This window comes from Lissotriton helveticus, chromosome 9 (assembly GCF_964261635.1).
Source record: "Lissotriton helveticus chromosome 9, aLisHel1.1, whole genome shotgun sequence".
NCBI classification, from domain to species: domain Eukaryota; kingdom Metazoa; phylum Chordata; class Amphibia; order Caudata; family Salamandridae; genus Lissotriton; species Lissotriton helveticus.
Window position 1 is genome coordinate 1,077,993,785 of NC_136070.1, and position 13,334 is coordinate 1,078,007,118.

Consider the following 13,334-nt stretch of genomic DNA (forward strand, 5'->3'; position numbering starts at 1 on the left):
CTTGAGTTCTCTATGATGTTACTCAGTTCCCCAAGGTGAAAAACTGTTGCAGGGATTCTGCACATACACAGAACTATGCACAGGAAAATGGGACCTCGGTGTATAGGGGGCTAAGCCTTCCCACCACCTTAGTGCCCTTGAACCCAGGACCTTCCTACTCACAAATGGAGAAACAAATGATGAGACGCCTCAGAACACAACACTCCCAGATCTCTCAAGAATCACGGTAACAGGACACACATTTTCGCCCTTACTCTAGTATTCATACACAATAAGGTCTGACATCGACACGAAGATAGTTTAAAACATATTTTTTAATTAACGTACTCTAAAATACAGTATATGTGCCACAACAGGCATAAAGATGCATAACACCAATATTGTTAGCTTTGCAGCAAGGCCATATATCATAAAGGGAGACGTAATTATACAAAGACTATAGAGAAAGAACTACAGTGCTTATGCTCCCTCCCCTTGGTGAGAAGAAGTATTATTATATAATAGAAGATCTCTGGGCTTTGTCAGCAGACCCCATACCTCAGGCAGTATATCATATTTCTACATCACAGGTGTGTGTTGCTCTTCTCCCTGGAAAGTTCCCTCTCCAAGTGTGTCTTACCTAGGTATGCATCCCCATAATATCAAAGTACGGGTCTCCAGCAAAAACAGCTGCATTAGTATGTTTTGTCTAGGTGCTAGAGCCTGACCAGAACAGAATAACAAGTGGCAGTGTTTATCGACCTTGCTCACAATGTTCAGACTCATGTAAAAGGGCATAAACAGAGGCTTGCAAAATTATGACATGTAGTAACACGCGCAAAAGCAGCATCATGGCTACCGGGCTCATGCTAATTTAAAGATGTCAACAATGCCCCCAGCGACCATGTGACAAAACTATCCTGTTATTCCTTCTTTATGTTGTGAAAGACCCCAAAAAACTACGGTCCCTACTTTCAATTGCTGGGCGGGGGAACTTGAGTAATTGTGGAGTTATGCATAACATGCTCTCCCTTCCCTGTAAAAAAAAACCAGTACCTTGCCACATGAAGTAAAGAACAAAAACGTGAGGTAAATTGAGAGCTTAGGTAAACAGAGAGAGAACTGTGAGATACATGTGAGGTAATGAGAGACATGTGAGGTAGAGAGAGAAATGAGGTAGAGAGGTGAGAGGGAATGGTGAGGTGGAGAAAGGGCAGAAAAGAGGTAGAGAAGAAGTATTGTAGTAGTCACATGGATTGAGAAACAGGTAAATATAGAGATGGGGTTGTGTGACAAAAGTAACTGGAGAAACACAAATGCTAGATGGAGAAAGCGCAGTGAGGTACAGATGGGAGGATTAGGCACAAGTGTTATGGTCATACGAGAAGGGATTGAGAGAAATAGATATATAGAGAGGCAGTGATGTATATTGAGTGAGCTATATTAAAAGAGGCATTGAGATATATTGAATGAGGTATTTTGAAAGACAAGTGAGGTAGACAAAGGTGAGTTATAGAGATCAGAAATTGAGACAGAGTATGTAGGAGCACAGAGCCGAAGAGTGAGTGCAGTTAAGAGAGAGAGAAGAGTAACCTAAAAGAGGTGAGGTGAGGTGAAGTAAGGAGAAAGAAATTACGCAGAAAGATTTTTTTTTCAATTTAAAAACCACCAACTACCTCAAATTGTGAGTGTTAAGGGTGGGAAGGCCAGACATGCACACTAAGGGCCACATTTATCTACACTTTTATTAAGTGCAGAGTGATCAAAAGTGATGCAAACTAGTGGTGAGACTGGAATAACTTTCCAGGACAAAGTTTGATTTGCTCTGGAAAATTTACCTAAAAGTAATCCACCATGTGCAAAACAAGGTGGCGCTCCATGACTGGTACAAACACTTTCCCATTATATCACCCATTTTGTTATGCACAGCCTTATCTACTAACATTGATTGACAGGGCTTTGCACCAATAAAATATGCCCCCTTAAAGTACGTGCTAAGTAGGAGAAAATTATTTTATTTCTTCCGGTTTTCATGTGTACTGCATGGTGCAGCACATATACAAAATGAGAAAAGTGTTTTAATTAGTCTAAACATAGGGGTAAATTAATGAAAACCTCACACAATGCAGTGCAGCAACCACATATTTTGTATAGCGTAAGATTGAAAGAGCAGGACAGCACCATATCTACTAAGATATGGCACATCCCTGCTCTCTCCCTATTGCTAGCGCACAATCAGGCTGCCTATTGTCACGCACACCCGTTTGCACCACTGTGCGTAGGTATCTATGTCATGTCAATATAGGTTTCGTACTGGAAGGGTATCCTTCCAGTACAAAATACCACTTGGCATGTCTGCTGCCTGTACACTGCAACACATATACAAAGCTGGAAATGTTTGGAGGAATAAAAACATTTCTCCTTTTAAATACTGTCTCAACGAGGCAGTCATTTTTTAATACCCGGTCTACTATTATTAGTAGGTAGGACCTTGTATAAACAATCATGGATTGACATTCTATGGCAAAACAGGTTTTACGCTGTAAAGTTTATTCCACATAAATGTTTTTTTGCTGTTTTGTGTCACTTGTACAAAATGGTACTACCTAGTGTTTTGTAGCCTACGCTTCAGAACAAAAGCTAGACTCTCACATATACCTGTGTACTATGGTCAGTGGCAACTCCTCCGCTAAGGTGGAAAAGTGTCGCCCCACTGCTCTTAAAACAGTGAAAAGGGGAAAAATAAAATGATAATAACAAGGTGATAATCGTTTTATTTTTGGTTGCTGCGCGCTTGGTTAGGGCAGGGTGGGGCTGGTGGCTCAGGGTGGGTGAGGGAAACAGTCACACGCACTTGGCATATTCCCCACCAGGCTGTAATGGACAGCCTGGTGATGAATATGCACAGGCTCCCAGTTCCGATCTGAGTGCCGATCCATGGCGCCCAGACAAATAACAACTCTGCATTGCAGCATTGTGATTGGCTCAGGGGAGTCTGTGTGCCGGGTGCTTCCTGCAGCTTCTTCCGGACTTGAGTCAGGAAGAGCAGAGAAGCGGAGGAGAGACACAGCCGTCGGAAGAGGCCCCCGTTCCCTACCAGCCGCCACTGACTACTGTGCAAAAGTTTGTGCGTGGTGCGAGGCAAACAAATTCTGTGCTAGTGTTTGCGACAAGAGATGCAGCTATCCTGCTCTCTCTCTTTTATGCAGTTCAGCACAGCAACTTTGGTTTCTGTCCTGTTTTACATGAAAGAGTAGTAAATGTGGCCTCTTCATTCTGAGGAACATGCTTCGCGGTCAAATTAGAAATATAATTTGGGTTTTTATGGGCACAGATATTATGGCAGAAATTTCGACTGTCCTACTCACCTGACCAGGGGCGTCCTGGAAAATGGGGGCCCTGGCAATGACCCACTTTGCTCATGCCTTAAAACATCTTTGGTTTCCCTCCCACTACATTCGCTTCCCGAAACTGTTCTCTCTGCTTTCCAGTTATACACTGACAGGATCCGAGAGAGCCCTCCCAGAGCAACCTGGAATTCCTTCATGATGCAGCACTTGTGGGAAACAATATGTGTTACTCACTGGTGCAACATAATAGCAGTAAATAACCAGATTTATGATTTGATATTCACAATATTGCCTCTCTCAGCAAGAGCAATAAATAACATATAGAATTATGGATGGATAACAGTGAATTACAGGGATGTTTTTCACTGATGGGTTCTGACTGACATTAAATAGACAACAAAAGCGAAACTTGCGTATCTGTGGTATAACTATGAACCCTGTGGTGAAGAACATTTGCGTAATTTACTTGTTCTTCTTCCATAATTGTATGTTATCTATGCCCCCCCCAAATAATCCGCCCCTGCTTTCAACTTCCACAAAAGGGTGTAGGAGTAATGGGGGAACCATGTATAACATGGCCTCTCTTTCCTATCCCAAATGTAAACAAGCATTTGCAAGTCAATAGGTCTCACATTTGTGAAAGTTAGAGCTATTTGTGTTGTGAATGATAATGCTTTTTACCCATGTGTTTTGTTTTGGAGTGTAGTAGATATATGGAATGGAGTGGAATTGTGTGGGTTGTATTGGAATTGTTAGTTGTATATTTTGTGTTGTGTAGTGTATTTGTGTAGTGGAATTATGTGGCATGGTGAATAGATGGCGGTGAGAGCTGCAGAAAATAGACAGAAAGGAAGAATGAGAGGGATAGGTAGTTTGTGTAGGAAACAGTTATTGAACTTGAAACAGAGGAGCAGAAAAAGTGTGTGAGAAAGATGGAAAGAAGGGGAGAGCAGGCTATAGAAGCATAAAGAGGGAGTTTTTGTGTGCGCAGATGACACCCTAAGAAGAGGAGGAGACCATGGGTTTGAGGGACAGAAACTTTGAAAGTTGTGGGATAGAGACTGTGCTTAAAGACCTGAAGTTAACCGAAATGAGAGAGGCAGGAATAGTACATGAGAGAGTGAGAGAGATCGGTGGGAAAGAGTACGAGAGAGATATAGAGGCACCTAGCGGGAGGGAGTGAGGAGAGAGGTGGACTAGTGCACATCATGAGGAGGTTCAGGAAGGTAGCATGTGCAAGTAGGCAGTATGGAGAGGAGACAGGGAGTGAGGGAGGGATGAGAGAGGGCAGTGTAACTGTGAGATGTGAGTGGGTTGTGAGAGTGTGAGCGAGAGTTGAGAGGGGAAGTGGGTGAAGCAACAACGCCCAGCCTGGGCTAAACTGTTCATGAGAGTAGCTCATGCAGATTAGTAAAAACATTTAAAGCATTTTAGATTGCCAATTCCTGCAGCACAGTGTAAGACCAAGAGAAGAGTATATATAAGTACTTTGTAGTATAGTAATGGCTCGGGAGAATTAAAATCTGCCATTGAATCAAACATAGCAGCGGAAGTCTGGGAAGACAACTTCCGGGCTCTCTATCGCAGTGAGGATCAGTCAGATGCCCAAGAATTTTTACTGGCACACCCAGCTCTTAATCTACATTCTGAGGTGGAGGCAGATTTCACGCTTACTGAAGTGTGTAATGCAATTTCCAAGCTGGCGCTGGGCAAAGCCCTAGGCTTAGACAAACTTCTGGGCGATCTCTTCAGGCAGGAACCGAAGATATGGGGTCCATATTTTCGGATCCTTTTTAATGCGGTCCTGGGAGGTATGGCGGTGCCTCGTACTTGGCTGGGCGCAGAGATAGTCCCTATCTTCAAAAAAGGGTACTCCTCTGCTCCCAGCCAACTACAGGCCCATCAGCCTTATAGATGTACCCCAGAAGATTTTCGCCAGGTTAATCCTGGACCGCTTGCAGGACTGGATGGAGGAGCACACAATCCTTAGTCTATATCAAGCAGGGTTTAGAAAGAACACCTCCACTATGGACCAAATCTTTCGATTGTCACTACTGTTTTGGAAAACTGTGAGTATAGAGGGTGGCAGCCTCTATATGGTGTTCGTCGACCTTCGCTCTGCTTTTTATCTAGTTACCCGGGGGAAACTAAGAATTGTTCTCCTAGAATTGGGCATACCGGTCCCACTTTTGACCATACTGATGAGGTTACACGAGGCGAACTTCGCCCAAGTCAGATGTGGGAAAAATGGTGCACTGTCTGCAAGGTTCCCCTTTGACAGTGGGGTTAGGCAGGGTTGTGTGCTTGCACCTACCCTGTTTTGTCTCTATGTCAACGGGGTAATCTTGCACCTGAATGGAGTGCAGAATAACGATGCCCCAAAGTTGGCAGGCAGTAGGGTTCCTGCAGTTATGTTTGCCGACGACACCCTCTTGCTTTCCAAGTCCCCAATGGGGATTCAGCGCATACTGGATGGTTTCGAGGAATTTTGCAGAGGTAAGGGTTTGGAGATAAACTCGCTCAAAATCAAGTTTATGATTTTCAACCCCCCCACAACCACTCGCCCTAACCCTAGTCTAGGTACATCAAGGCTGGAAAGGGTCTTGACTTTTGATTATCTGGGGGTTACCATTAACGAGAATCTGACGTGGGGCCCCCAGCAAATCAAGTCCCAGCTAAAATTGGCCCAACTTGTAGGCGGCATCCTGAAGCTATCCAATACTTCCTCTAATAAACCGGTTGGTCCAGCATTGGAGGTATACAAAGCGCAAGCTAGGGGTGCGATTATGTATAGCGGGGAACTTTGGGGATACTCCTGCAGGACTGAAATAATTAAGACAGAAAACAAATTCCTAAGACAGTTCCTAGCGTTACCATCCAGCACTCCACTCCTACCGCTAAGGCTTGATTCGGGGCTTAGGCCTATTGATGAGGAGCTAGCGCTCAAACCCCTAAGGTTTTGGCGCAGGCTCTGGGTGACATCAGAACTCGCACACTATAGGCAGGAACTTATAGAACTATTAAGCCTTCCTGGAGCAGGGAAAATTCCCGGGCTCAGATTTATAAAGAATGAATGTGTAAGGCTAGGACTACCCGCCCTATGGTCTGACCCAGAGAAAGGTTCCAAATTGATTGCTCGAAAAAACCTCACGAAGATCTATTGTGAAAACAAACATGCTGCTGCTTTATCTAACTCTCTAGTTGGCACTTCAACTGCTTCCTTTTTAACTGTTAAAGATTGTTATCACTTTGAACTATTCATGGACGAAATTTTCCCTATTTTAGCAAGAAAAATGTATATACAGTGGAGATACGGTGCTCTACCTTTGCGAGCCTTTACCAGTAGGTGGTCATCAGCAGCTCTGGAAAATTGTCCTGGGTGTAACTGTGACAGGGAAAATAATTTGCACGTTCTCTGCTTACCACAAGCCCAGGAAGTATTGACTCATACCCTTGTGTAAGAATCTGGGTTTCTTAAACTGTATGTATGCTTTTAGAGTCCTAAAAACAGACACATCTGGACCCATTGTTTTTGCCGTTTCGCAATTTTTGGTAGCAATGTGGCACAAGCGAAGGTTTTTAATTGCCAAAACCGGAATGTGATTACGACACGCAGCCTCTAGAGCTTGTTAATTTCCATTGTCTTTTGTCTGTAATAACTTTTTTCACTGCCATACTGCTCCCCCCGGGAAACTCATGGGGAACCTTTGTCTTCTTGCTATATGGATTGGAAATGTCACCCCTGAATTTTTGTTTTTACTGTTTTGTATCTTTTATTGCATATTGCAGAAATAAAGATTTTTATGATGATGAGTATAGTAATAGTTAATGTCTGTAGACAGCACTGGAAGATGCCATGCCCCTGCCCCCTTCCTCTTCCTCAGAAGGTTGTCAGGCAGCTGCAATGCAAGGCTGGGAGTGGTACAGCAGCAGAGACGCATGGCAGAGTAATACGATTCCCTTCCTGCCACTTGTTTTTTAGTCAAAATAAAAACAAAAACAGAAATAGGGAGAGGGGGCGGTGGGGCAAGAGGAGTGAGTTTATTAACCTCATTTGTATTGTGGTGAATAATGGACTCAGTTCCACTTTTTTATACCAAGGCAGCAAGATGGAAATTGTATGGGGCAAACAAACAGATTAGTACATTAGGAAAATTGATTACTTTGACCTTCCCCAGGGTGACAACAGATGCTTGTTTTCATATGAACCAAAATCGTAAAGCTTGTGGGAAATGCAATATGCTCTATGCTTCCACTCCTCTGACCACCACTGTGCAGTGCCAGACTTCACTCATTCACGTAAGCCTTGTGTGGCATCCTCAGCTAAGTACTGATTGTGGAGAACAGCGGGCTGTGTGGTTGATGTGCCCTACACTGTCAAAAAAACATATTTGTACCACAGGGCATATATTCGGCTCCCTTTGCTTTTTATGTTCAGTAGGGTTTGAGCCAGCTCGGGCGGTGGCCTTAAGGAGATCACCTGCTGTTTGCTCAGAATGTGGGGACAGCATGCAGTCCCGCAGGCTTCGCAATCCGCTGTCAGCGTGACTTGCCAACACTCCACTTTTCACCACTTACTGTACATGTAGAGTCTGTAATTATGACAATGCAGAAGGAAAAGCAGAAAATGAAAAATGGACTGGATCTACTGCACTGACAATTGTAATTCCTTTTCCCTGATATTTGACAGAAAATACGACTTTCAGAAAATGCTTATATACTAATATCAATTATGCGCTTTGGAACCCTGAAGAGAAATTCCACATTGACATATCCTATAGGAACGGCCAGGAAGCATGCACCATCCACCTTCACATGTTTACATTGTTTGAGTTTTGAATCACGGATACTATTACCACCTATGGCAGACCTTCTGTTTCCCTACAGACAGTTCCCTACAGACAGTTCCAGGGGGAAGCGCACGAATGCAGAAGATTTCCGCAGATTGGCAGATAATGTTAATGTCTGCTCTGTCTCTCGCCGCACTCCGGTTCTTTCCCCGCCTTCTCCTGCTGCAGTGTGAGGTCACAGGTGCTGTCTGAAACAAGTCTGGGTTAACTGCACATGCTGGGTGCCCACCGGCATATGTGAGGAGAAAAGAACAATTTTTAAAAGCCTGTTTATGGGGAACTCGACATAGCTTCCCCTGCGCCAGGGAGGGCACCAAACGGGAAGATGCAGAACCAGAAGTAACACGACAATGAAAGTGAAAGCTAAATGGTGGCGCTTGTGAAATGGACACAGTGCTGATAGTTAAAGTATGTTTAGCAGGAAGTAAAATAATTAGTCCCCAAAGGAACATATAAACACCCAAAGTGTAAGAAAACTGTAGTTGGCCAGTGTTCCTGAGCGAAAAACTGAAGTGATGTATCGGGAACGCCAACCAATGAGGAGTAAGCTAAGAAAAGCGACTCAGGAGTGAACCACTTGTAAGCTGTAAGCGGGATTACACTCTGTATAATGATTACAGCAGGTCTTGCAGACAGCGCATGCATGCTGCCTAGGCTCGACCTAAAAAGAAATTACCTGGCCTCTGACACTCACTCTCTGTGCCTTCCCTTCCATCTGTTACAGAAGCTGTGCTCCCTGCTTTCTATCACTGCTCTGACAGGCTTTGTGACAGCCTGTCCGGAGCAGCTTGGAATTCCTTTATGACACAGCAACATTGGGTAACAGTGTTTGTTAACAACTGTTGCTACTTCATAGCAGTAAATTGTTAGATTTAGAATTTGGCGTTTACAATAGTGGCTCTCATGGGAGCCATGCATAACATATACAATTATAAATGGTTAACTCTGAATAATGGTGATGTTTTTCACTTAGGGGGTCTGAGCTACATCAAATGGACAACAAGAGTGAAGCTCAAGTTGTTTATGATGTCACTCAAAACTGTGAGATGTGTTTGGCACCTTCAAGTCATCTCTCCCTGCTTCCAACATGTAGGCAGGGTCAGAGGAGTAGTGGGTGAGCTTTATATAACAGGTAAAAAATGTTTTAAAAAATAACTTGGGCTCCTGAAACCAAACCCCATCAACCTCCTTCTGCTTGAAACTAAAAATAAAATATCAGGCCTTCTGCCAATCCCCACCCCACTGTATGTGCCTTCCATTCCTTCTACAGAAACCTGTTTTCCATTGCTGCCATAACAGACTGACAGGACGGTCAGGCCAGCATCCTTTATGGAGTAGGAACAGTGGTTAACAAGTTCTAGTACCCATTGTAGCTATGTTATAGCAGTGAATTACCAGATTTAGAATCCAGGTATTCACACTAATGCCCCTTTTTACTTTGACCTGAAGAAAGCAAATAAGCGGAAAGAGAAATGTTTGTTATTTCGTATGCCTTTGTGCATACCAAAATTTGAACATTTTTCTTCAAAACTAGCTTACAAACGCTTCCTTTTACTGCACTCCACAAAGGCTAAACTACTTAACGATTTAAAGATAAGACTCTGGGGCTCTAAGCAAGAGAAGTCAAGAACTTCACAACCTGAGTTAATTAGATAGAGTACATACATTACTGTTAATAATTTTTAAATTTTTAAAAAACTTTATTTATCATTTTCAAAAATAATACAAAAGGGTGTACATACATCACATGCGTAAGAGTTGGCAGCACTTCGTACGATGACATATCTGAATGAGTAGACAAATATACATTGCATGTATCAAGTGACTGACAAATTCACACCGGCAATACACTGGTACCTTAAAATTATCCCCCAGTGATAGACATAGATGGTATATGTTATGATGGAGCACACACCCCCAAATTACATAAACAACGCATGAAAGAATGAAAACACTCCTATCTCAATATCCGAAGTATGTACTTCCAATTTCCATATAAAAGGGCGTAATATGTTATATAGAATTAACAACCAGGGTTGATAGTCCTCCACTCAACCGTCTATCCAACCCCAACCCTGTCCATTGATACCTGGGAGTCACAATTACTGTTACTAATTAGTAATTATCACATATATCAAACGAACGCCTTGCTGTTTTGAAGGACAAACTTTGTAATTTGGGCAGATATTTAATCTTGTGGTTTAGTTGTTTGTTTTTCATCTCGGAGACCAAGGTTCTGATCTTAGCGTCACTCACCCAAAACTTTGTATGATTTGGAGAAAGCCATTTTGTATTCCTGTGCCTCAGACTGTAAATATGGCATGAAAAGTGAGAAGCATTTAAAATAAATGGGCTCTCTTGTACTATGCTAATTACACACTCTCACGACTTGCCATTTTCCAAGTCTTCTAAAAGTTCTAAATCTTGCAGGTAGACACAGTCGTAGCCGAGGAAACACGTGCCTCAGTACAAGTAGAAGAAGCAAAAGCAACTGAAAAGGCACAGAAAGCTCAAGCCATTGCAGATGATGCTCAGAAGGACCTCGACGAAGCCCTCCCAGCCCTGGATGCTGCTCTTGCCAGCTTGAAATCCCTCAACAGAAATGATATTACTGAGGTAAGGATGGCACCCACCAGACCGCTTTTTGTGGGACCTGCAAAGCAAATCTGTGGGGAAGTATACAAGAAGTCCCATGAACAGCCACAATGACGTTGTTTGGGTTGGGGATGTGGTGACTTGTAAAACCACCCGTGGTCTGTAAGGAAGAAAAAACTACTCTTACTAGAGTTGGGCAAACCTTTAATTTCACCAGCGTTGTTTTATGAATTTTCCAAATTTACTATTTTTTTTAAAACTTTGCTGCAAAATATTTTTGCAAAAATCTTTTGTGTAAAAGTTTTCATGCAAAAAATTGTGTTTTGTTAAGATTTCTTTCCCACAAAATCTGCTGTATACTGGAAAGTCCTTCTTGCAATTTAATGTCTGCAACCTTTGTGAAGTTTGAATAGCTCAACAGTTTTGAAAAAAAATTCAGGATATCTGTAGAATAAAAAATCTTTGTTTCTTGCTATTGCTACTATATACCTAGAGTTCCCCGAATTGAAGTGCTCAGTGAGCACTTTGAGGAATCGCTAAAGTAGTAGCCAAGAGGAGCTCTTAAAAAAACATGCCAGGGCCTGTTCAATGTATAGCTGAAGTAGCTCAATTAGGAGCTCCACTGGAATTCTGATACAAGAGTTAACGAAGCTCTGAGATACAAGGCCTATGAAATACTGAGCAGGTAGCCATGATACATATGGGGTAAAATATCCCCTGATACTCCCTGATGTACATTAAAAGTATATTGCAAGTCACTTAGGAGTTCTGTGGCCAGACAGAGGAACAATGACAAAGAATAAGTTCCTTCTTAAGGTCATCAACCTGGGGTGACTTGCAATGTCTTTTTAAAGTATGGCAGAGAGTATTTTATACCTTATAGTATATGGTCAACTGCGCCATTGCCAGTCCAATTTCATAGCTGTGAAAGGAGGGGGCTTATGTGTGGGGCTAGCTAACCCATCATGTAAGAAAATCCTAGATACCGAAACTTCAATCAAAAGACAAAAAGACATCCCTGCCTTGGGGAGAGAGGAATCTCCTTCACGGAGAGCTAGAACAAATAAAAAAAAACACTTGTTATTCAGCACCAAGATGCCTCCAGTTGAACGTGCACTTTACAAATACATGTGTTATGTTATGCTATGTTATGGATGCCTTGTAGTGAAAGACAGAGATCCCTATGAGCCACAAAGCCACCATCGGGACATGGAATGTGAGGACCATGTACAAACAGGCAAGACAGCCCAAGTGGCAGCGGAGATTAAAAAATACAGCCTTGCCCTGCTTGGCATCAGCGAGACCAGATGTACATAGACGGGACAGAAAAGTCTGGCTCCAGGAGAAGTGTTGCTGTATTCTGGATATGAGGAAGAGAACACCTGACACACTCCAGGAGTAGCACTGATGCTAACGCCAGCACCCAACAGAGCTCTGATTGGATGATAGCCTACGGTCCCATAATGATCAGAGCAACCTTTTGCACAAAGAAAAAAGTATCAACATGAATGTTATTCAGTGCTATGAATCTACAAATGGCTGCAAAGAGGAGGAAAAAGAACAGTTTTATAACAGGTTCCATTCCATCCTGGAGAAATACCTTGAGACATACATCATCCTACTGATGTGGCCACTCAGTTCCAAGGTTGGAAGCTACAACACTGGGTACGAAAAAGTCATGGGCAACCATGGCCTTGTGCATGGACGAGAATAGTGAAAGGCTCAATGGTCTCTGTTCCCTGAACAGTCTGGTGATAGGCTGTAGTGTAGTCCCACACAAAAAAATACTCAAAGCAACGTGGTTGTCACCAGACAATTAAAAAAAGAATCAGATCTATTATGTTTGCCTTGCCAAAAAGTTTTGAAGGTCGATGCAGGATATGAGAATGATGAGACAAGCTAACTTGGCATCAGACCATCACCTTGTTGTGGCCAGGCTAAAGCTAAATCTGGAGAAAGCATTGAACTGAGAAAACAATACCAGTAATGTAACACCACTCTCCTCAAAGAAGCGTGGAAATGGAGTGAATACTCAGTCGTCCTCAGTAACAAGTTTCAACTCCTGCAAGAACTAGAGGACAACAGAGACCCAGTAGAAAGTCAGTGGGACAAGATCAAAGAAACAGTGACATCAACCGGCCAAGAGGGACTGGGTCCCAAGAAACACCACCATAAAGGATGGATCTCACGGAGACGCTCAGCAAAATCCAAGTGGGAAAGGAAAATAAAGCTGCAGTTAACACCAGCCGAACAAGAGCAGAAAAAGCGAATGATTAAGGCAAATAAACCAAAACCAACTAGGTTAAGAAGCTTAAGAGCAGACAAGCAAACATTCATCAGTGGTTTTGCCATAGAATCCCAGGAAGCAGCAAGCCATGGAAACTTGAAAGAACTCTATGACATAACAAGGAAAGTCTCTGGCAGATACAGCAAACTAAAAAGGCCTGTTGAAGACAAAGCTGGGAAGACAATCATGGGTAACAAAGGCCAACAATGAAGAAGGGTGGACCACTTTGAAGAACTGCTAAACCAGCCCATGCCCCAGTCTCCACCAAACATA

At 42.9% G+C, this 13,334-nt stretch overlaps 1 protein-coding gene across 2 annotated transcripts in view; it reads left to right on the plus strand.

Moving 5' to 3' along the window:
* The window catches only part of DNAH1 (dynein axonemal heavy chain 1), a 1,443,760-nt gene that overhangs the window by 1,056,393 nt on the left and 374,033 nt on the right, over window positions 1–13,334 (plus strand). For both annotated transcript variants that reach the window (XM_078661462.1, XM_078661463.1), the window contains one exon: window positions 10,610–10,795. In XM_078661462.1, the coding sequence (XP_078517588.1) occupies window positions 10,610–10,795 (186 nt within the window). The remainder of the gene's footprint in view (window positions 1–10,609; window positions 10,796–13,334) is intronic.